Genomic DNA, 25,727 nt, shown 5'->3' with positions numbered 1-25,727 from the left:
GGCAGCACATGTACCAGAACCACATGTCTGGTTCTTTCTCTCTCCTCCTTTCTCATTAATAAATAAAAAATATATTAAAATTTAAAAAATAAAAAAATAAATATTAAGAAGACTTTAAAATAAGTTGAAACAAAAAGAATAAATAAAAGTATAGCAGAAGGTAAAGAGAAATAGTCTTTAGTATAAAGCCTGCTATGTATTTATTATATGAGCTGGGCTCCCATCTTGCTGTTTATATCTTTGTTATTTTATGTTGCAACTGTAACTTTCATGGATGTCTCTTCATCAGTAAAATGAATGTCATGATGCTTCTTCAAGAATTTTTGGGTAAAATAAACAGCCAAAACCAAAAAAGGTTTCTTGGTCTGCCATGTGTTAGAGGAGCCGGCCTTTACAGAGGCCTAGTGAATCGCTAGTGACTGTGAGGTGAATTTGGAGTTTGTAGAGTGACTCATCTATCACCCTCACCCTTGTTGAGCTGAAAAATACTTTGTTCTTAATGTCATAAACATGTTATGTAAAACTTGTTTTTCGAACATGCTGTTTTGGTAAAAGTGTTTAAGGATAGAAAAACATGTTTTTAGCTGAAAAAGTAAGAAACTGCTTAAGTTGAAAAGAAAGGTGCCCGGGAAGTAAGGACAGTGCAGGCCTTCCTCAAGTGGGGCCTGGGGCCAACCCCTGCACCGCAGGAGAGCACCAGCCACCTGCAGGTGGGACCCTGAATGATGGATCTGTGCTTTGGTGGTCTCTCTCTCTCTGAGACAGAAATTCGGAGGGCTGGGGGAGACAGACAGACGCCTATAGCACTGCTTTACCATCTGTGAAGCTTTCCCCTGCAGGGGGAACAGGAGCTTACACCTGGGTCCTTGTGCAAGGTAATGTGTACACAGCCAGGTGCACCTCTGCTCGGCCCCTCTTTCTCAAAATATGAGATAAAAACTGGGCCAAGTAGGTGGCCAGTGGTATCACCTGACTGGCTCTATTATATAAAATAATAATAATAATAATAATAATAATAATAATAATAATAAATTAAAGCATGGGACATATCAGCTCTTTGTGTCTCTCTTGGGGAAAGCAAATGTGGGTCTTCTGCAACCATAAACAGAGGCCATGACTGGGAATCAGAAGCTCACATTAGCCACTAACTGCTGGAGCGCCTAAAATCCTGTTACCTTCCACCCCCACACTGCCCCGTGCGTGGCTGGCTTACTCTGTATCAGACCTGTATATTCTAATCTGGGGGCAGAGGGGGGCTTAGGGCTTTCATCCAGCAATAGGCTGAAATAGTTTCACTTACAACTTTTAAATCAAGTACCCTGTTTTTAGTCCTTAATCCCTCAAAAACCACTTTCTTTTTCAAAGCAAGGTAGCAGGCACTCCGTACTTCCTGGGTGCGTCCTGATTTTCCTGTTAGGAGAGCATATTCTAAAATGTAGTGTCACTGTTTATAGCAGCTAGTCTAAATGAAATATAACTGCTTTTGTCTGCCTTCTAGAATTACCTGCTCAGAAAATTATGGTTCAAATTCTCCCAGTTCCTGCTACATAAGCCTTCACAAGGGACTCGGTTCTAATTCTGTCACCATTTCCTTGGTCCTTAAGAGTCTACCAGGAGACTTTTTCATGACAGCTTTTTATCATCAACAAAGTCAGGATTTCATCAGGGGGAAGGAAGTTCAGCATAATAAGACTTGAGACTCTAGTCTAGACAGACTGGTTCAAATGTTGCACATTATTTTTATTATTATTATATTCATTTTTATTGAGGGGGTTAATGGTTTACAGTGCAATCAATGACATGGTTACAACTTCCTTTTGCAACAGGACTCCAAAGTTCTCCTCTGCCCCTCCTGTCCCTCCTCCAGAGTCCTTTGCTTTGGTGCAATATTGGAGACACTATTTAGCCTCTCTATACCTCAGTTTCTTAATTTTGTTTTTATTGTCTCCTTGGGCTATCACTAGGGCTTGGTGCCTGCATGATTATTCTACCACTCTTGGCAGCCTTTTTTTCCCCTTTCTATTACTTAATTGATAGGATAGAGAGAAATTGATAGTGGATGTGGTCTGGGAGGTGTCACAATGGATAAAGCATTAGACTCTCAAGTATGAGGTCCCAAATTCAATCCCTGGCAGCACATGTACCAGAGTGATGTCTGGTTCTTTCTCTCTCCTCCTACTTTTTCACTAATAAAATAAATAATATCTTAAAATTAAAAAAAGAAATTGATAGTGGAGGGGAGAGGCAGAGAAACACCTGCAGTACTTGCTTCACCACGTGTGAAGCTTCCCCCCCTGCTGGTGGGAAGCAGGGGCTTGAACCTGGGCTTTACACATGGTAACATGTACTTAACCAGGTGTGCCAGTGGCCTGAGCTGTGTGACTCAGTTTCTTTATCAACAACTACAAAAAGTAAAAAAGGGCAGCTGGGACAGTGGTTCAGCTGGTAGCTGCAGAACTTATATGCCTGAGCCTCCCAGTTTGACTCATGACACCACATGTATTAGAATGATGCACTGGCTTTCTCTCTCACCGGAAAGTATCTCATATGAAATAAGTCACTGAAAAAAATGTAAAAAGGGTGGTCCAGGAGGTGGCGCAGTGTATAAAGCATTGGGCTCTCAAGCATGAGGTCCTGAGTTCAATCCCCAGCAGCACATGTACCAGAGTGATGTCTGGTTCTTTCTCTCTCTCCTCCTATCTTTCTAATAATAATAAATATATATATATATATATTAAAAAGGATCACTGCTAGTTGAACATTATTACAGTTCTGTTTCAAATTGTGAAATGTCAGAAATATGCCTCTATAATATGATTACAAGTTATGGTATTAAGTCTAGTATATGAATTCCAATTCATATGTATATTCTAATTAAGATATAACTGTATATTTTCTTTATTTATTTGAGACAGGAGAGAGAGGAACCAGAGCATCACACTAACACATGTAATGCCAGAGTCTGAACCCAAGAACCTCAAGCAAGAGTCCTAACACTATCCGCTGTACCACTTCCTGGGCCACAAAAAAACATTCTTTAGAGGGGTCAAATTGGGCTGGAGAGATAGCATAACAGTTATGCAAAGACTTTCATGCCTGGAGCACTAAAGATCCCAGGTTCAATCCTCACAAATGCACACAAGCAGTCAATTTATGGCAAATAAGCCAAGAATGTATAATTGTGAAAGCACAGACTATTCAACAGTTGAAGCTGGAAAAACTAGACAGTTTGTGCAAAAAAATGAAGCCACTATTTTACACTACACACAAAAAGATCAATGCAAAGTGGATTGAAGACTTAAAGCCATAAGACTTTTAGAAGAAAACTAAGGGTATAGTCCTTGACACTGTCCTTGGTATTTTTTAAATCTGACATTAAAAGCAAAAGTAGTTAAACTACATTAAACTGAAAGTCTCTTGCATAGCAAAGGAAGTGAATAATAAAGTGAAAAGGCAACCTATTGAAAGGGAGAAAATACATGGGCAGCTGGCAGGAAGTGATGATATCCTCCTATATGCACACACACTCACACCTGAGACGACTCAACGGGAAAAACATTAAAGGTCAGAAAATGCGCGTAGGCATTATTCCAAAGGAGACTTACAAATATCCAACACATGCAAGGACATGAAAGGGTGCTTAACACCACTAATCACCTGCGAAATGTAAAGCAAAACCATAATGTCATGTCACCTCATACTGTTAGGATCGCTGATATAAAAAAGACAAGCAACCCAGGGGTAGACAGCATAATAGTTATGCCAAAAGATTCTCATGCCTGAGGCTCCAAAGTCCCAGGTTCAATCCCCTACACCGCTATAGGCCAGAGCTGAGCAGTGCTCTGGTAGAAAAAAGAAACAGTGTGCTGGGACAGCAAAAGAGCTCCCTTGGACAGTGACCAGCACTCTCCATCCTGAAAAAGCAAGAGCTGCACATCACCATGGTGCACCAGTGCTAATGTGGTTGGTAGCTGCCTATGGAGAGAAGAGGATGGAGAGCCCGCAAATTTTAAAAACAGAACTACCATATGCCCCAGCAATTCCACTTAGGGATATAGATCTATTTTTTAAGTTTTTTTTTTTTTTTAATTGAATACAGGAATTGAGAGGGGAGGGGGAGAAAGAGGGACAGAGACCTGGAGACCTGCAGTCCTGCTCCACCACTCATGAAGCTTTCCCCCTACAGGTGGGTACCAGGGGCTTGAACCTGCAACCTTGTGCATTGCAGTGTATGTGCGCTTAACCAGGTGTGCCACCGTCTGGCCAAGGATATTTTTCTAAAAAAAAAGCAAAAGTTGACTGTTCCCCTGGTGTTCAAAGTAAAAGTGCTCAGTCTGCTGTGATTAGACTTAAGACTTAATAAGGGGGCCGCGTGGTCGCACAGTGGGTTAAGCGCACATGGCACAAAGCACAAGGACCCAAGGACCGGCGTAAGGATCCGGTTCAAGCTCCCAGCTCCCCACCTGCAGGGGTGGTCACTTCACAATCAGTGAAGCAGGTCTGCAGGTGTCTATCTTTCTCTCTCCCTCTCTGTCTTCCCCTCCTCTGTCGATTTCTCTCTGTCCTATCCAACAACAACAATAAAGCAACAATGATAAACAAGGGCAACAAAATAAAAAAAAAATGGCCTCCAGGAGCAGTGGATTCATAGTGCAGTCGTCGGACCCCAGCTATAACCCTGAAGGCATAAAAAAAAAAAAAAAAGACTTAAGCTCAGCAAGCAAGTAGAAAGCCCTTTAGAAGACACCATAAAACTATAGGGTGCCCATAAAAAGTGGCTCACTCCTTATTGTTCTTTATACTATCCAATTTTTAAAATCCAGTTTAAAAAATAAGCACTGAGTTATGCTACTATAATAAGGTAGGCAAGTGATCCTCATAAAGTCCTAACTGGTGATCTATTTTTCCTGAACTTTCAGAAAAGAGGCAACAAGAGTGCTTTGGCTTGGGTTCAAGAGTCTTTTAGTGAGGATCTGAGTTAAGTTCCTTAAGGATTTATTATCTGGCATCTCAATATTCAGAAAGCCTTACTAAAAGCCAAAACAAACCCAAACTCATTCAGCATTCATACACACCTCTGTTCTTTTAGTAGAATTTTACATTAATATAGTGAAACAAACCCCCAAACCCTATAAGGATACGAGTCAAACACCCATTCTACACAGATAAAACCTTCACAAAGGTTAACTGAAGTCTTTGAGAGCTAAAACTCAACTGTGCAGATGGCCAAGGAAGGGCACCCTATAGTTTTATAGTTCTTAATCTAAAATTTCATATTTCTTCCTTTTGGGAAAAACTACAAGCCACCATACGCACAGACCACACGGTGAGTGGGCCTGCTCTACCACAGCCCTGGGCGCACGCCAGGAGTCCGGCCACTACCACCTTCTTCCCGCGTTACTTTAAAATGGTTTTTTAATTTTTTCTTTGTACATTTTGGCTGCAGTATTTGGTGGTAAAATATACTATGATATGGATCATCTCTACTTCTGTATTTATTTATTTATTACTTGACCTCAACCACAGTCATCTTTTCCCCCTTCCACCTCTCTTTGCCTGTAGGACGTACTGTATGTAGTCATGCACTTTGTATTAATACATTAGAAATCTACAAATCTGTTTTGTACTTTTTTATACTGTTGGATACTTATAATCAAAACTTTTACTAGGGTATTGAATAAATCTAGTCTTATTAGAAGAATTAAAAAAAAAAAAAAAAAAAAGAAGACACCATAAAAGGGAGTCGGGCTGTAGCGCAGCGGGTTAAGCGCCAGGTGGCGCAAAGCATAATGACCAGCATAAAGATTCCGATTCAAGCTTCCGGCACCCCACCTGCAGAGGAGTCGCTTCACAGGTGGTGAAGCAGGTCTGCAGGTGTCTATCTTTCTTTCCCTCTCTCTGTCTTCCCCTCATCTCTCGATTTCTCTCTGTCCTATCCAACAATGGCGACATCAATAACAACAATAATAATTACAATAAAAAAGAAGACAGCATAAAATGTCCAATTAAATATTTACTACTTAGGACTAGACACCCTACCCACTACTTCATTTTCCTAATCACTTTATCTACTCAATGAACTACACAAAAGAAAGGAAGAGATAACCCCAATTTCTCCTGACACCCACAACATTAATGCCACCCCTTGATAATCTTTAGAAGAAATGTTGTGGGGCTGGGTGGTGGCACACCTAGTTGATCTCACATGTTATAGTGTGCAAGGACCTGGGTTCAAGCCCCCAGACCCCACCTGCAGGGGGTAAAGCTTCACAAGTGGTGAAGCAGGGCTGCAGGTGTCTGTCTCTCTCTCTCTACCTATCTTCCCCTTCCTCTCGATTCCTAGCTGTCTCTATCCAATAAAAATAATTAGAAAAAAAAAGAAATCTTGTATACAATTGGCATAGAGACAGATATACTGTGCAAAAGTGTGTGTGTATATATCAACTAAAGAGCAATTAGGGATTCAGGCGGTAGCGCAGTGGGTTAAGCACATGTGGCGCAAAGCAAAAGGATCAGCAGAAGGACCCCCACCTACTAGGAGCTGCTTCACAGGCAGTGAATCAAGTCTGTAGGTGTCTCTCTTTCTCTCCCCCTGTCTTCCCCTCCTCTCTCCATTTCTCTCTGTCCTATCCAACAATGACATCAATAATAACTACAACGATAAAACAAGGGCAACAAAAGGAAATAGATTTTTTTAAAAAAAAGAACACAAGTAAAAAAAAAATTTTTTTAAAGCAATTAATTGTCCCCTATGGAACCTCTATTATAATCACCAAAGAAGTAAAATACACTAAAACTTTAGTTAACTTAGATCCCACTTCTTAAGTCCTAAGTCTATTCCTCCCCAACATGAGGCAGATCCTATAAACCCAATACCAGTTTGGATACAACAAATGACACTCAAAAGCTGGGAGGAAGTCTAACCTTGTCAGATAAAGTAAGGACTACAAAAGCTGGATATGGGCAAGAGACTGGTTTCACCTTTTTGGTCAATACCAGGTCACCCCATCAGCTGGGGCTCTAGTCAGGGAATCCTTGGATTCCCACATAGATAATAATGGGCTTAGTCTTCTAACAGATGCCTCTCTCCACCGCCACTGGTCACTTCCATCAGGAACATCATCATAAGTCCTCTTGTGGGCCTCTCCAGGACCTTGCCATCACGGTAAAGTAGCAATGGTATGGACTGTCCCACTCTCTGAAAGGAGGTGGGGGTCTGCCTTCCTGAAATGAATGCAGCCTAGAATGTTCCTTGCTGTGACCATGGACTTTGAGCTGAGACTGACAGGGACTTAGGTCACACAGGCTCCAGTGTTAAATATGAATCGATATGGGCCCTCGGTCAGATTGGTGGAGTTTACAGCTAATGGTATTTATATACTTTCCTCATGTTTGGGAGATACTCTGCCCTAATCCAGCTTTCTAGCCCTATTCTAAACTCCAATATCTTCTCAAACAATATTTTAGTCCACCTGCATGTTAGCTACTAGGTTCAAAAATTACTAAAGTCACGTGCTCCTTGAAACATACCTTAAATAGACTTCCCAGCTTCTTCCCATATGAAGACCCCTCATTTTATCTGCTCTAGTTCTACCTTTGGGTTCTTGTTTATTAAACAATTTGTCTTGCTTTACAGTATTCTTACCGCCTTTCGGTCACCAAGTTGGAGATGCTACTATGATACTATCCTGTCTTCCCTGAGCAGATGACCTCACCAATGTGTATCAAAGTCTCACATCTCCAGAATCTTACCCCACTAGAGAAAGACAGAAACGGATTTGGGGGTATGAACCAACCTACTAACGTCCACGTCCAGTGGAGAAGCAATTATAGAAGCCAGACCTTTCACCTTCTGTACCCTATAAAGAATTTTGGTCCATACTCCCAGAGGGATAAAGAATAGGGAAGCTGTGGTCCGGGAGGTGGCGCAGTGGATAAAGCATTGGACTCTCAAGCATGAGGTCCTGAGTTCGATCCCCGGCAGCACATGTACCAGAGTAATATCTGGTTCTTTCTCTCTCCTCCTTTCTCACGAATAAATAAAATATTAAAAAAAAAAAAAAAAAAGAATAGGGAAGCTTCCAATGAGGTTGATGGGACATGGAACTCTGGTGGTGGGAACTGTATGGTAGTGTAACCGTTACCTTACAGTCTTGTTAATCATCATTAAATCACTAATAAAAAAAGAAAAAGTCATGATCTCTCTTTTTATTAGAGCACAGCTCAGCCCTGGCTTATGCCGGTGTGGGGGCTTGAACCTGGGTCTTTGGAGCCTCAGGCATGGGAGTCTCTTTGCATAACCATTATGCTATCTATTCAGGCCCAATGATGTATTTTTTTATGCAAAAATGTGTTGTGACTTTTTCAACAACCCAATATATATCCAGTAACTTGCACCAGTTCTCTGGCGTACACTTTTTTCTTTTTTTTAAGTTTTGTTATTATCTTTATTTTTTGGATACTGTCAGAAATTGAGAAGGAAGGGAGAGATGGAGAGGGAGAGACAGAGAGACACTTGCAGCACTACTCCACCACTTGTGAAGCCTTCCCCCTGAAGGTGGGGACTGGGGGCTTGAACCTAGACCCTTGCACATTGTAACATGTGCGCTCAACCAGATGTGTCATCACCTGGCCCCCGTATACTTTTTTCTTTCTTTCTTTTTAAATCTCCACCAGGGCTACTGCTGGGGCTCAGTGCTGGCACTAGGAATCCACTACTTCTGGCAGTCATTTCTTCCTTCCTTCCTTTGTTCCTTTTTCTCCTTTAATTACAATGACATTCTTTTCAAAAACATTTTTATTTATTTACTATTTGGATAGAGACAGAGAAATTGGGCGTAGAGAGATAAGAGAGGGAGAGAGACAGGGATACAACTACAACACTCATGAAGCTTTTCCTCTGCAGGTGGGGACCAGGGTGCTTGAACCTGGATCCTTGTGCACTGTGATGTGTGCACTTAACCAGATGTGCCACTGCCTAGGGCTGGGCCCCCTTTTCTTACTTTTTAATTAATTAATTAATTTATTTTTCTTTCTTTTACTCTTTCTTCCTTTGCATGGGCCCCCCTTTCCTTTCTTTCTCTCTCTCTTGCTTTCTTTCTTTTTGCCTCTAGGGTATTGCTGGGGCTTGGTGCCAGCACTATGAATCCACTGCTCCTGGAGGCCATATTTTTTCATTGTTGTTGCTGCTGCTGCTGTTATTGTTGCTGCTGTTGTTGTTGGATAGGACAGAGAGAAATTGAGAGAGGAGAGGAAGAAAGAGATGGGGAGAGAAAGACACCTGCAGACCTGCTTCACTGCTTGTGAAGTGAACTCCCTGCAGGTGGGAAGCTGGGGGCTGCACCGGGATCCTTGCACCGATCCTTGTGCTTCACAACTATGTGCTCTTAACCTGGTGAACTACTGCCTGGTCCCCTCTTCTTTTCTATTTTATCAGATAAAAGAGAGAAAAATTGAGAGGCAGGGGGAGAGGTAGAAAGGGATAGAGAAAGAGAGAAACCTGTAGATCTGCTTCACAGATTAAAAAAAAATTCTTTTAAGGTAAAATAAACATTTCAAAGAAAATGATTCAGTCTCTTGCAACCTATGGTTTCAATTTAGCATAAATTACATTTAAAAATATTTTAATTTTCCCTTTTGTTTTCCTTTTTTGTATTGTAGTTCTTATTGTTGTTGTTGTTATTGATGTCATTGTTGTTTGATAGGACAGAGAGGAGGGGAAGACAGAGAGGGGGAGAGAAAGATAGACACCTACAGACCTGCTTTACCGCCTGTGAAAGGACTCCCCTGCAGGTGGGGAGCCGGGGGCTCAAACCAGGATCCTTATGTAGGTCCTTGTGCTTTGCACCATGTGCACTTACCCGCTGCACTGCTGCCTGACTCCGTCATTAAAAACATTTTAGTTAAGGTAAGCCACCACAAAACAAGACATTGACAGAAGACAAAAAACATTAACTGAAAGGGGAAAACTTTCAATACTAATTAAACTCATATCTCTGTAGTTTATAAAGTATTATGTACATCTGCCTGTGAGAACTACAGGTCAATACAGAACTTGGACTTGGGAGTCGGGCGGTAGTGCAATGGGTTAAGCACAGGTGGCGCAAAGCACAGGGACCGGCGTAAGGATCCTGCTTCGAGCCCCCGGCTCCCCACCTGCAGGGGAGTCCTTTCACAAGTGGTGAAGCAGGTTTGCAGGCATCTCTCTCTCTCTCTCTCGCTCTCGCTCTCCCTCTTTATCTCTCCCTCTCCTCTCAATTTCTGTCTTATCCAATAAAGTAAAGAAGAAAGTGCTCTAGGAGGTGATGCAGTAGATAAAGCGTTGGATTCTCAAGCATGAGGTCCCAAGTTCAATCCCCGGCAACACATGTACCAGAGTGATGTGTGGTTCTTTCTCTCTCTTCCCATCTTTCTCATTAATGAATAAATAAATTATTGAAAAAAATAGAGGAGAAAAAAATGAAAAAGGAAATAAAAATGTCAGTGAATTCGTAGTGCAGGCATTGAGCCCCAGTGATAAGCCCAGAGGCAAAAAAAAAAAAAAGTTCACTTATTGTGGTAATCTGCAATATGTGCATATATCAAATCAGTGTTATATACTTAAAATGAATATGTTATTTGCCCATTATATGTCAATTTTCAAGTGTATATAAGAATGTTGAGATTTCACTCCAAAGTGGAATATAGAGAATTGAAACACATAAATTTGAAAAGAGAATAAAAATTATATATAGTCAAGCCATAACTACATTCTTGGGAGAACTATGGTGGGTCACTGATTTGATATATGTATATATTGCAATTTACCACAATAAGTTTAGTTAATAAGCAGTTTATTTTCTTGTGATTAGAACTTTTTTGTTGTTATTGTGGGGGGGGTGTCACAAAACTTTGGTTTTGGGAATGATCTTATGATCTAGTAAATCACTAAAATAAAAGCTAAAGAATGTTGATCACTATAAAGCTAAATGGTGAAAATACAAGCAATTTATTTTCTTTGAGAAACTCCTTTAAGGTAAAATAAACATTTCAAAGAAAATTATTCAGTCTCTTGCAACCCATGGTTTCAATTTAGCATAAATTACATTAAATAGATTACAGTTTCAACTAAGCATAAGTTACATTAAAAACATTTTAGTTAAGGTAAGCCACCACAAAACAGACATTGACAGAAGACAAAAAAACATTAACTGAAAGGGGAAAACTTTCAATACTAATTAAACTCATATCTCTGTAGTTTATAAAGTGTTATGTACATCTGTCTGTGAGAACTACAGGTCAATAAAGAACTTGGACTTGTTAGCACTTGCATATGTCTCAGTCTCGCATCATTATTTGTACATCGTACCTGGAGAACGGCTATGAGCTTCAGCAGGGTCAACCACTCTGCCTGCGGAGAGCGAGTTGTGTGACTCCCCAGATGGGTTTTCAGTTGCCTCTACTGTATCACTGGATGAAGAAGATGATGACGACAACCCCAGTCTAACATATCTTCCTCTTTTACCACAGAGGGAACAATCTACCGGCGTGGCGCTAGGTCCCCGGGGCAGCTGAACTTCATCTCTATTGTAGTTTCTGACAGCTCCACTGTGATGCACAGAGCGTTCCCGTTGCCATATATAGTGGGTCGGAGCAATGGCCATAACCTACATGGACAGTATTTTAGAACCTTAGTAAAATCTTCGTAAAAGCTGCTGGGATCAGGGCTGGGGAAGACAGCATAAATGTTATGCAAAAAAACCCTCCCTTGCCCAAGGCTTTAGGCCCCAAACCCAACCCCAGCACCGCCATAGCCAGAATTGAGCAGGCCCTGCTTTCCTCTCATCAAAACAGAACCCCCAGCACCACCATAGCCAGAACTGAGCAGCCTCTGCTTTCCTCTCATCAAAACAGAACCCCCAGCACCACCATAGCCAGAACTGAGCAGCCTCTGCTTTCCTCTCATCAAAACAGAACCCCCAGCACCACCATAGCCAGAACTGAGCAGCCTCTGCTTTCCTCTCATCAAAACAAAATAAACACAAATTTTAATTTTAAAAAGTTTGTAAAATCAAGCACAGAAATTATAACTCAAGAACAGCTAAATCCAAACAATCCAGACTTATGATGTTAAAAAATAAAGAAGCACACTTCCAGATGAGCTAACTCAAGGGCTCCATGAATGCTGACTAAGTTCTCGATAACTCTAACTGATTGATCATGGGTAAGTTATATCTTTTCTTCTTCTTTTTTTTTTTTACAGAAACATTTTTTTAGTTTTTAATGAACTCGTAAACATAAAAAGCTCCCATTTCAAAATAAAAACAAAATCCCAGATCATATAGATGTTTATAGTGATTACATTTATCTAAGCAACATACAAACTTGTTCAGTTATAAGATGTTAACTAAATTTGTGTGGCAGATTTTTTTTAATACCAAGAAAATTATAGAGTTAATGCAGAGTCCTAATATAATCTAGTAGTCACTAAGTTTTTCTTAAGTCTTCACGTTAGATGCTGTTATTTCTAGCACAGGTTAGCAGGCAGAGTCTTTCATATGCTCAATCACTGGAGTCTTTGGTTGCTACCGCATCAGCTGGCTTGCAAAATCAAGAAGCCAAGCATTTTAAGAATGTTTTAAGTGAACACCTTGCAACCCCCAGGGAAAGACACACCCTAAGGATGCATAACTGTGAGCATTTACAACCATCACAACTGTGGCTGAAGACTGTTCATGCTGTTCTTCTGAAATGAGATCTCAAAGCAGTACAGTTCAAAATAAAAGGTTTTAACAAAAAATTGGCATATGCACAATTTCTCCACCAATTTGTATGTGTCAATCTTTAAGTTAACTTTTCCACTTGAAAAATGCAGTAGAAAGCTGGACACCATGTTTCACTATCTCAGTTCACTATTACACAATTACAGCGGCTACAACTCAGGATAGAGCATTATCAAATGCTGCCCAGAGCCGGTGTATACTGAAATTAAGTTCTTTACGCCAAGTAAGTGGTTGTCCACAACCACTGGCTAGTGTACATATGAACGAAAACTTCTAGATTTGGGGAGAAACAAATGCTGCTCCAATCATCTGCTCTGCTTCTTCTGTTCCTTGACTCATGCTTAGAAACCTTTCATGTTACTCTTGGTTTTGTCAGTTTGCTTGCCTGTGGGGGGTTGGTTATCACTGGGTCTCAGTGCTGGCATGAATCTACTGCTGCTGGGGGTCTTTAAAATAGTTTTTTAATACATTTTATTAGATAGGACAGAGAGAAATTGAGAGAGGAAGGGAAAATAGAGAAGGGGAGAGAAAGACACCTGCAGACTAGCTTACCACTTGAGAAGTGACCCCCTGCTGGTGGGGAGCGAGAGGCTCGAACTGAGATCCTTGAGCTTCATACTATGTGTGCTGAACCCGGTGCGCCACCTCCTGGCCCCCAGTTATATCTTATTTTCTTGTCTTTTTTTTTTTAATCTATTTATTATTCCCTTTTGTTGCCTTTGCTGTTTTTTGTTGTAGTTGTTATTGTTGTTGATGTCGTCATTCTTGGATAGGACGGAGAGAAACTGAGAGAGAAGGGGAAGACAGAGATGGAGAGAGAAAGACACCTACAGATACCTGTAGATCTACTTCACCGCCTATGAAGCGACTTCCCTAGAGGTGGGGAGCCTGGGGCTCAAACTGGGATCGTTCTGCCGGTCTTTGGGCTTTGCGCCATGTGTGCTTAACCCGCTGCACTACCACCCGACTCCCTTGCCTTTTCTTTTTACCAGAGCACTGCTCAGCTCTGGTTTATGGTGGTGTGGGGGAATGAACCTCAGACTTTGGAGCCTCAGGCATGACAGTCTCTTTGCATAACGATTATGCTACTTACCCCCACCTAGTTATATCTTTTCTTCTTTTTTTAAATTTTTTTTATATTTATTTTCCCTTTTGTTGCCCTTGTTTCTTTTTATTGTTGTAGTTACTATTGTTGTCTTTGTTGTTGGATAGGACAGAGACGGAGAGAGGAAGGGAAGACACAGAGGGGGAGTGAAAGATCGACACCTGTATACCTGCTTCACCGCCTGTGAAGCGACGCCTCTGCACGTGGGGAGCGGGGGCTCGAACCATGATCCTTATGCCGGTCCTTGCGCTTTGAGTCACGTGCGCTTAACCCTCTGCCCCACTGCCCGACTCCCTCTTGTTTTTTACTGTTGTTATTGATGTAATCGTTGTTAGGACAGAGAGAAATAGAGGAGGGGAAGACAGGAAGAGAGAAAGATAGACACCTGCCAGACCTGCTTCACTGCCTGTGAAGCGACTCCTCTGTAGGTGGGGAGCCGGGGGCTCGAACCTGGACCCTTACGCCAGTATTTGTGCTTGGCACCACGTGTGCTTAACCGGCTGCGCTACCGCCCGACTCCCATATCTTTTCTTTAAAATTTTTTTTTATTATCTTTATTTATAGGATAGAGACAGCCAGAAATTTATGAAAGGGGTGATAGAGAGGGAGACACAGAGACACCTGCAGCCCTGCTCGCCACTCATGAAACTTTTCCCCTGTAGGTGGGGGCTGGGTACTTGAACCTGGGCCCTTGCACACCGCAACATGTGTGCTCAACCAGGTGCGCCACCACCTGGCCCCTTCAGTTATCTTTTCTTTTTTCCCCTCCAGGGTTATTGCTGGGGCCTGGTGTCTGCACTAGGAATGCACTGCTCCAGGAGGCCATTTTTCCCATTTTGTTTCCCTTGTTGTTGTCGTTATTGTTATTGTTACCATCAGTTATCTTTTGTAAGTCAGTTTCTTCATCTGTAAAATTCACAGACTATATATGCTATTTAATTCCTGAGATAAAATTAAAAATATATATTTATTTCCCTTTTGTTGCCCTTGTTGTTTTATTGTTGTAGTTATTGATGTCGTCATTGTTGGATAGGACAGAGAGAAACGGAGAGCGACAGAGAGACACCTGCAGAACTGCTTCACCTCCTGTGAAGCGACTCTCCTGCAGGTGGGGAGCCGGGGCTCAGCCGGGATCCTGACGCTGGTCCTTGCGTTTGGTGCCATGTGTGCTTAACCCACTGCGCTAGTGCCCGACCCCCGAGATAAAAAATTTTCTTTCTATTATTTTCTGTTTTTATTTATTTACTTATTCCCTTTTGTTGCCCTTGTTGTTTTAGTGTAGTTATTGTTGTTGTTCTTGATGTCGTTGTTGTTGGATAGGACAGAGAAATGGGAGAAGAGGGGAAGACAGAGAGGGGAGAGAAAGACAGACACCTGCAGACCTGCTTCACCGCCTGTGAAGTGACTCCCCTGCAGGTGGGGAGCCGGGGGCTTGAACCAGGATCCTTACGCCAGTCCTTGCGCTCTGCATCTGTCACGTGCGCTTAACCCGCTGCGCTACCACCTGACTCCTGAGATAAAAATTCTTAACAAGTATATATGCTGATTTCTTTATTGCCACTAGGGTTATCAGTGGGGCTTGGTGCCTGCACAATGAACTCACCACTTCCTGGTGCCCATTCTGTCCCCCCCCCCCACTGCTGTGATAAAGAAATTGGATGACAGAGGGGGACAGAGATAACTGCAGCCTGCTTCACCAGCCATGTGCTGCAGGTGGGGACCAGGGGCTCAAACCTGGGTCCTTGCAAATGGTAAAAATACATTTTCTAGGGACCAGGTAGGTGGTGGCGCACCTGGTTACGTTCACACATTAGAGTGCACAAGGACACAGCTTCAAGCCCCTGGTCCCCACCTGCAGGGGGAAAGCTTCATGAGCTGTGAAGTAGGGCTGCAGGTGTCTCTCTCTCTCTATCTTCCCTTCCCTTCTCAATTTTTCTGTCTCTAATAAATAAATTTTTAAAAATGCATTTTCTTTTTTTCTTTGTTGGACAGGACAGAGAGAAATGGAAAGAGGAGGGGAAGACAGAGAGGGAAAAAGAAAGAGAAAAACCTGCAGACCTGTTTCACTACCTGTGAAGCGACTCCCCTGCAGGTGGGGAGATGGGGCTCAAACCGGGATCCTTACACCGGTCCTTGTGCTTTGCGCCACAGGCGCTTAGCCCACTGCACTACCGCCCAACTCCCAACAATGCATTTTCTAAACTGACCATGAGAGGTGGAGGTTAGAGGAAATGGAACTCTGGGAACCATCAGATGTTAGTTCTCATTTTACCACTTAATTGATGTATGATCTTGAATAAATCTCAACCTCCTTGGGCCTAGTTTCATCAGTTATAAAACGCTAGTGCTGAGGCCGGATGGTGGCACACCTAGTTGAGAGCACATGACAATGTACAAGGACCCAGGTTCAAGCACTCAGTTCCCACCTGCCAGGGGAAAGCTTCAGAAGTGGCAAAGCAGTGTTGCAAGTGTCTTTCTTTCTTCTTCTCTATCTCCCCTTCCCTTTCAATTTCTGTCTCTATCAAATAATAACACATACAAAAAAAAAAGTGGCCTGAGAGGTGGCGCAGTGATTAGAACCCTGAACCAAGAGGTCCTGAATTTGAACCTTGGCATCTCATGTGCCAGAGACTGGAGAAATGAGTTGGAGGTATGGCAGAACCTAGATCTCAACAACAAATGTACAGAATACTTTTTTTTTTTTTTAATATTTCTTTTTCTCCAGGGTTATCACTGGGGCTCGGTGCTTGCACTATGAATCCACTGCTCCTGGGGAATATTTTTCCCTTTTTGTTGCCCTTGTTGTTTATCACTGTTGTTGTTGTTGTTGTTGTTATTATTGTTACTGCTGTCATTGTGGGATAGGACAGAGAGAAATCGAGAAGAGGGGAAGACAGAGAGGGGGAGAGAAAGACACCTGCAGATCTGCTTCATCACTTATGAAACGACCCCCTGCAGGTGGGGTCTGGGGGCTCAAACCGGGATCCTTATACTGGTCCTTGCACTTCGCGCCATGTGCGCTTAACCCGCTGCTCTATCACCTGGCCCAGAATACTTCATTGTTAAACAGCTGTTTTTCTGCTGAAATGCAGCAAAATTCAGGGAAAGGGTGATGTATTACTTCCTTATAATAAACTTCCACAACACTGAATTTGGTATCTTATTCAAATCAGGTATTGAATAGATACTTAACAGGGTGAAATTCACTACATAGTTGCTTTTTCTACAGGATTTACATGTTCCATTTTTCAATAATAAGGGAAGGATGGAGGTGATAGTGTAACGGTTATGCAAACTGACTCTCATGCCTGAGGCTCCCAGATCCCAGGTTCAATCCCCCACACCACCATAAGCTAGAGCTGAGCAGTGCTCTGGCAAAAATAAGTAAATAAATAAAGTTTACATTTTTAGTAAGTATGAGAAAGTAGATGCTTTACATTTCACTCATTGTAATTTTAACTATATTTTTATTTATTATTGGATAGAGACAGAGAAATAGTGAGGTGAGATAGAGAGGGAAAGAGACAGAGAGATACCTGCAGCCTTGCTTCACTACTCTTGAAGCTTTCTCCCTGCAGATGGGGACCAGGGGTTTAATCCTGGGTTCTTGTGCACTGTAATGTGTGTGCTTAACCAGCTGTACCACCACCTGGCCTCTCTTAAAATTACATTTTTATTTATTTGTTACTGGATAGAGAAATTGAAAGGGGAAGAGGTACATTCCATTCATTGTCAATACAAAATTCAACTGGACATAAATATGGGGGTTTATTTCCGGACTTTTCAGTTCTACTCCCATGTGGGGAGTATTGAATATTACTCTATATAGGGTGGGAAGGGAAGGTTTATTTATTATTATTATTTGCTTCCAGGATTATGTCTGGGACTTGGTGCCGGTACTGTGAATCCACTTTTCATCTGCTTCGCAGCTTGTGAAGAAGCATCCTCCCTGCAGGTGGGGAGCTGGGGGCTCAAACTTGTATCCTTGATAGATTCTTACACTACTTACTATGTGCACTTAACTGGGTGCACCACCCACCTGGTCCCAGGAAGGTTTCTTTTTTTTTTAAAATTTTTTAATTATCTTTATTTATTTATTGGCTAGAGACAGCCAGAAATCAAGAGGGAAGAGGGAGGGATAGAGAGGAAGAGAGACACCTGAGGAAGTGGCTCAGCAGGTAGAGCATCAGGTATGAGGCGCCAAGTTCAATCCTGGGCACCAAATACGCTGACACAGTACACTGTCTTCTCTCATCATTGCCATCAGCACGCTTTTCAGAGAGATTAGGAGACCACAAGGACTTTGAACTTTATTCTTTTATGAGATAGGACTTTTCTGGAGGCTTCTGTGTGGGGGAGTCTAGAAGTTTTACTCTGACTACTATATTAAGAATAGGCAGTCCGTGGTCTGGGAGGTAGCACAGTGGATAAAGCTTTGGATTCTCAAACATGAGGTCCTGAGTTCAATCCCCGGCAGCACATGTACCAGAATGATGTCTGGTTCTTTCACTCTCTCCTCCTATCTTTCTCATAAATAAATTCTTAAAAAAAAAAAAAAAAAAAGAGCCCAGGAGGCGGCAAAATGGATAGGGCACTGGAGCCTCAACTGAGTTTGATCCCTGTGTCACATGTGCCAGAGTGACACTGTGGTTCTTTGTCTCTTCCTCCTGTCTCTCACTGAAAAAAAATAAATAAAAGAATAGACTATGGAGTGGCCTGGGAACAGTGGGTAAAGCATAGGACTCTCAAGTAGAAGGTCCCAAGTTTGCTGGAATGAGTCTCAGCACTGTTCTTGCACACTTGCTCTCTCTCTCTCATCAATAAATAAATCATTTAAAATATTTATTTATTGTTGTTATAGTTATTACTGTTGTTATTGTTGTTAGATAGGACAGAGAGAAATGGAGAGAGGAGGGGAAGACAGAAAAGGGGAGAGAAAGACAGACACCTGCAGACCTGCTTCACCGCTTGTGAAGTGACTTCCCTGCAGGTGGGGAGCCGGGGGCTTGAACCAGGATCCTTATGCTCGTCCTTGCGCTTTGTGCCATGTGCGCTTAACCCACTGTGCTACTGTCCGACTCCCAAAATATTGATTATTTTTTTAATAGAAGAGAGGGTGACAGAGATCACGAATGAACAAGAATACCATGCTGGCACATGCAATGCCAGGGACTGAACTTGGGACCTCAGGCTTGAACCACTGAGCCACCTCCCAAGGCAGCAATGAATCACTAAAAAAAAAAAAAAAAAAAAAGAAGAAGAAGAAGAAGAAGAAGAAGAAGAAGAAGAAGAAGAAGAAGAAGAAAGGAGGCCGGGTGGTGGCACACCTGGTTGAGCACACATGTATAGTGTGCAAGGACCCAGGTTCGAGTCTCCAGTCCCCACCTGCAAGGGGAAAGTTTCACGAGTGGTGAAGCAAAGCTGCAGGTGTCTCTCTGTCTCTTTCCCTCTCTATCTTCCCATCTCAATTTCTGGCTGTTTCTATCCAAAAAAAAAAAAAATAAAAAATAAAAAAATTTCAAAAGAAAAAAGAAAACAACTATGAACGAGAGTAATTATCAGACAATCAGACAGACTATTTAGAACAGGGGTAGGGAATATCTGGTCCATGGGCTATTTGTAGCCCATGAAATCATTTGGTCAGGCCCTGCCAAAGAAACCAGAGTTTTTAAAAGAATAACATTAACTGCTAATTTTTAAGTTGATAATTTTGTATGGCCCTCAAATAATGTTATATATACCCAAATAGTCCTTGGCAGAAAAAAAAAGGTTCCCCATCACTGATTTAGAAGGTTATGATGATAATTAAATGAGGAAGGAGGTGACAAGCCAAGGTTTTCATGACAGAGGTAGTAAGAAATGGGAGGGTTATTTATTTATTTTTACAATTTGTGTGTGTGTGTTTTTTAATATTTACTTATTTATTCCCTTTTGTTGGCCTCGTTTTATTGTTGTAGTTATTGTTGTTGTTGTTGGATAGGACAGAGAGAAATGGAGAGAGGAGGGGAGACAGAGAAGAGGAGAGAAAGACAGACACCTGCAGACTTGCTTCACCGCCTATGAAACAAACCCCCAGCAGATGGGGAGCCGGGGGCTCAAACCGGGATCCTTATGCCAGTCCTTGAGCTTTATGCCACATGCGCTTAACCTGCTGTGCTACAGCCCGACTCTCAGGAGGGTTATTTTTTAAAGATGTATGGCTGAGAAAATAAAGAAAATCCTCAAGTGATAGGATCTTTTGGTCCCTGAACAACTAGAAGGATCACTGAAATGTTGAAAACTGTAAGAGAAATAGATTTAGAAATGTATGTGGAAAAACCAGAAATCAACTTTTTTTGCATGCTGAGAACTACTGTGGAGGTAGAGAGAAGGACTTGGAGAGGAACAAAAACAATACTTCTTTCACCACAACAAAGGGAAGACACGGCATACGGGCGCACATGCACGTAGTATGGCAGACAAGGTAGCTCATCGTGACCTTATTTGCCAGTTGCTTTGATTTTCTCAGTAGAAGGGATTCATGGGTGTTACCAGTGGAATGTGAGAACAGAAACAGTAGAAACGCTAGAAATGTTGTAGACTTCTGACACATTAAATGGAGATCACAACTGAAATGGACAATAGACAAACAGCTAAACAGTGCAAAAATGTAGAATTCGAGGTCTGTGGTGGTTACAATGGATGGACATTGGCCTCTGAAGAGTGGGGTCCTGAGTCTGATCCCTGGCATTGCAGATGCCAGAGTGATGCTCTGGTTCCTCTCTTACCAATAAATAAATCTTTTAAAAGTGCAGGATTTTTTTTTTCAATATTCTGTGATTGAAATAAGCCCAGTTGAAGAAAAAAATGCATTAATTGGTATGTGCATGTGTTAGAAGATCAACTGATCATCTTTTTCTACTGAATTCAGTCTTTTAAAAACCTAGACAGCTGTACAGTCTTGTTATTTCTGAATCTGCATTCCTCAAAAATTCAACAGCATTCCTAATCTGACCCATAAAGATGCACAATTGTTATATCTTTATCTTGTTACAGATATAATTGATAAGGCTAGTTCTTGGCAGATTTCTGTAAATATGTCTCAAGTTCTTCCTCAGGATTGACACTAACTGTATTAATTGACTCTTCGGGCCTATAGCAGCATCCAGCTCAAATTTACTAAACTTTTCTGAAATGATACCAGCTTACAGTGATGGCTACTTTCCATTGAATTTTTTTTCTTTTTTTTTTTTGTTTCCAGGGTTATCACTGAAATATTTAACTCATTCCCTTTCTTTCTTTCTCTCTCTGTTTCTTTTCACTAAGGCTTTAACTGCTTTGGGCTGACTTTTTCAGAGAGAAAGAGACAGAAAGACAAGAAGAGAAGGAAAGACACCATAGCACGAAAGCATCCCCTAGAGTGGCAGGGGTCAAGCTTCGGAACTAAACATGGCCAAGCAGGCATGCTCCAAGTAAACTGTCTTGCTGGCCCTAACTTTTTTCTTCTTTCATATTTATTTATTTCCTTTTTGTTGCCCTTGTTTTTATTGTTGTTGTAGTTATTATTATTATTATTTTATTCTTTTCTTTCCTTTTTTAACCAGAGCACTGTTCAACTCTGACTTATGGTGGTGCAGGGGATTGAACCTGGGACTTTGGAGCCTCAGGCATGAGAGTCTGTTTGCATAACCATTATGCTATCTACCCTCTGCCCTGTTGTAGTTATTATTATTGATGTTATCATTGTTAGATAGGACAGAGAGAAATGGAGAAAGGAGGGGAAGACAGAGGGGGGAGAGAAAGACACTTGCAGACCTACTTTACCACCTGTGAAGCGACTCCCCTGCAGGCGGGGAGCTGGGGGCTTGAACCAGGATCCTTATGCCGGTCCTTGCGCTTTGCGCCACGTGTGCTTAACCCGCTAACTACTGCCCAACTCCCCCTAACTTTCTTCTTTACTTAAGAAATACCCAGAACATTAGATAGAGTCATTAGTCTTTTTTATTTAATTATCTTTTATGTACTTATTGGATAGAGACAGCCAGAAATTGAGAGGGAAGGGCGTGGTAGAGAGGGAGAGACAGCTGCCACACTGCTTCACCACTCTCAAAGCTTTCTCCATGCAGGTGGGGACCAGAGGCTCTAACTAGGGTCCTTGAACATTGCAACATGTGCGCCCAACCAGCTGAATCACCACCTGGTCCCAAATCACTAGTCTTTCAATGTGAGGGTTTTTCTGTTTTTTCCTAATGGGATATGATATCAGGAAACTCAGCTTGGGGGGATAAGAATGGGAGCTACAAGGGCAACAAAAGAGAAAAAAAATAGACTATACTATAAACCAATAAAATAAAAATAAATAAGTAAAAAAAAAAAGGAGTGGGGGCTAGGGGGCACAGAACCTTGGCATGGGGTGTGGCAACTTACATGCATCATATGTGGTTATGAAAATATGTGTAAATATGATTATTTTGTAAAATAATGTTAAATCACTCATTAGATGAAAACTTACTTTATGTAATCTATGAAAAGTGGTATGCTTTTCATTATTTTTTGACACTTCTGGGCCTGCTCTGGAGTCAGTTTTTTTTCAGAGAGAGAGAGAGAGGGAGAGAACACAGCAGATGAGCTACTTTTCTGTTCCCCAAGAGGTATAATTGTTCAATGTATTTAAATTTATTTAATTTTATACCATGTAGCTCACATTTCAATTTTGAGGACTTGAAATTTCATACTTTATTCAATGAAAATCATTTCAAAAGCCTGTATGAAGACACCCTCTTTCCCCAATTTAACAGTGATATCTCAGATAAGAGGATCCCAGTAAAATAAAAATACTACAGAAATTGGCTTCTCTTGTGGTCTGGGAGGTGGTGCAGTGGATAAAGCACTGGGCTCTCAAGCATGAGGTCCTGAGTTCAATCCCCGGCAGCACATGTACCAAGTGATGTCTGTTTCTTTCTCTCTTTCCTCTTATCTTTCTCATAAATAAATAAATTCTTTTAAAAAAGAAAGAAATTGGCTTCTCTGAAAACCAGAAATGACAACCTTTAATTACTACAGTGTAAACTTAACATGGCACTGTAATACACAAACTGTATTCATGGTACCCATCAAGGTTAAGTTTTCCCTTACATTAAAGAAAAATAGTGCTGTGATTTGGGAACTAGTTCAATTGGTGGAGCACTGGATTTTCTTTCTTTTCTAATATTTTTATTAATTTTTTCCCTTTCATTGCCCTTGTTATTGTTGTAGTTATTACCGATGTCATTGTTGTTGGATAGTACAGAGAGAAATGGAGAGAGGGGAAGACAGAGAGAGGGAGAGAAAGACATCTGCAGACCTGCTTCACCGCTTGTGAAGCGACTCCCTTGCAGGTAGGGGAGCTGGAGACTCCAACTGGGATGCTTATGCAGATCCATGCGCTTTGTGTCACCTGCGTTTAACCCGCTGAGCTACTGCCTAACTCCCTCTTTTTAAAAAAATTATTTATTTTCTCTTTTGTTGCCCTGGTTTTATTGTTGTAGTTATTATTGTTGCTGTTATTGATGTTTTCGTTGTTGGATAGGAGAGAAATGGAGAGAGGAAGGGAAGACAGAGATGGGTAAAGAAAGACACCTGCAGACCTGCTTCACCACCTGTGAAGCGACTCCCTGTAGGTGAACCGGGATCTTTACGCCACACAGGTCCTTGAGCTTTGCGCCACATGCGTTTATCCCACTATGCTACTGCCTGACACCCGAGCACTGGATTTTTCATTCCTGAGGTTCCTTGTCAGGTTCCCTGGCATCAACTATTCACTACAGGGGTGCTCTGCTGTCTCTCTTTACCTTTCCTTAAACTCTCTCGTGCAATAAATGAAACAATTAAAAAATAACATTATGAACAAATTAAAAATAAGACACAAAATCATATAAACAGAAGACAGAGATTACATCTGTAAAATATTTTAAAATCTTACCTCCTCACAGCATCGCCTGCTTACAATTGCCCTATAGTCAATTCTATCCCAGAGTTGGTCCCTTAACTTTAAGAAGTTAGGGAATAGCTTTCTCCAATTTTTCCCTAGAGCCCATGGGAAAATTTCATACTTAGATTCTTCTTCATCTTCTTCAACTGTATTAGCCAAATATCTGGCAAAAAACACACAAAAAACCAACAATTAAAAAAAATGAAAAAGGATAAAAACAGGTAGTACACACACACACACACATGATGTTAATGTTCATTTAATATTACCTCTAGTTGAAGAAAGCAGATAAAAAAATCAAGTGCTAGGCAAAAGCTCATTTAGCTGAGGACACATTTTGTTATGTGTGAAGTCCTGGGTTCAAGCCCTGGCTCCACATAAGACAAACATGTGCTCTACTAGATCAGCTATATCCTGGCCACAATTTTATTTTTTGTTGCCACCAGGGTTATTGCTAGGGTTTGGTGCCAGCACTAGAAATCTATTGCTTCCAGTGGGTTTTTTCCCATTAGTACAAAAAGAAATTGAGCAAGGACGTATAGATAGAGGGAGTGAAAGACAGAAACCTGCAGTTGCTTTTCCACTCATGAAGTGGCCCCTCTGTAGGTGGAGAACGGAGGCTCCAATCTGGGTCTTTGCTCTTGGTAATGTGTGCACTTAACTGGGTATGCCACTACACTCCCCGTTTTATTTCTTTATCACTTTTTGATTTTGAATTAAACAGATTTTGATTAAAAACTTAACTCTTGAGGGTGGCGCATCTGGTTAAGTGCATAACCTACAATGTGCAAGGACCCAGGTTCAAGCCCCTGGTCTCCACCTGCAGGGGGAAAGCTTCACAAGTGCTGAAGCAGGGAGGGATGCAAGTGTCTTTCTTTTCTGTCTCTTCCCCTCTGATCTCCCCTCCTCTCTAAATTTTTATCTCTATCCAATAAATAAATAAAAATATTACAAAAAAACTTACTCTTGAGTCAACACTAACAGCTGTGGTATTCAATTGAAATATATATATATATCTGGGGCTCAGTGCCTGCACCATGAATTCACTGCTCCTGGAGGCCAATTTATTTATTTATTTGCCCTTGTTTTTTATTGTTGCAGTTATTGTTGTTGTTATTGATGTCGTCGTTGTTGGACAGAACAGAGAGAAATCAAGAGAGGAGGAGAAGACAGAGGGGGAGAGAAAGACACCTACAGACCTGCTTCACCGCCTGTGAAGCGACTCGAACCGGGATCTTTGTGCCCCGTGCGCTTAATCTGCAGCTCTACCACCCAACTCCCTGGAGGCCATTCTCCACCCCACCCCCCGCCCCCGCCTTTTGCTGCCTTTGTTGTTGTAGCCTTGTTGTGGTTATTATTGTTGTTGATGTCGTTTGTTGTTGGATAGGACAGAGAGAAATCAAGAGAGGCGGGGAAGACAGAGAGGGGAGAGAAAGACACCTGTAGACCTGCTTTACCGTCTGTGAAGTGACTGCCCTGCTGGGGGCTGGAACCGGGATCCTTACGCCAGTCGTTGCGCTTTGCGCCAAGTGTGCTTAGCCTGCTGCGCTACAGCCCGACCCCCTCAATTGAAATATTTTAAAAGAAATTTAAATCTTTTAAATTTTTTTCTTTATTGGGGAACTAATGGTTTACAGTTGACAGTAAAATATAGTAGTTTGCACATGTGTAACATTTCTGTTTTCCATATAACAATTCAACCCCTACTAGGTCCTCCTTTGCCATGATCTAGGACCTGAACCTTCCCTCCCACCTCCCTTTTTTTTCTTTATGAAAGAGAACAACACACCACCATGGACAGTCCTGGGGACTGAACCTAAGGTCTCATGCATGCAAGGCACAAACTCTATTGCTGAGCCACCTCCCTGACCCAGACTGTAAATATATATATTTCTATTTTTTATAATGTTAC

The 25,727-nt window shown here is 41.6% G+C and overlaps 1 protein-coding gene across 1 annotated transcript in view; it reads right to left on the bottom strand.

Moving 5' to 3' along the window:
* SPDYA (speedy/RINGO cell cycle regulator family member A) overlaps positions 1-25,727 on the bottom strand; it is a 53,403-nt gene that overhangs the window by 14,469 nt on the left and 13,207 nt on the right. The window contains exons 5-6 of the mRNA XM_007523882.3: positions 23,807-23,978; positions 11,348-11,645 (exon numbers count right to left, since the gene is read on the bottom strand). Coding sequence (XP_007523944.1) covers positions 11,348-11,645; positions 23,807-23,978 — 470 coding nt within the window. The remainder of the gene's footprint in view (positions 1-11,347; positions 11,646-23,806; positions 23,979-25,727) is intronic.

This window comes from Erinaceus europaeus, chromosome 3 (genome assembly GCF_950295315.1).
Source record: "Erinaceus europaeus chromosome 3, mEriEur2.1, whole genome shotgun sequence".
In the NCBI taxonomy this organism is placed as follows: Eukaryota; Metazoa; Chordata; class Mammalia; order Eulipotyphla; family Erinaceidae; genus Erinaceus; species Erinaceus europaeus.
This window is presented reverse-complemented; position numbering and strand designations above follow the sequence as displayed.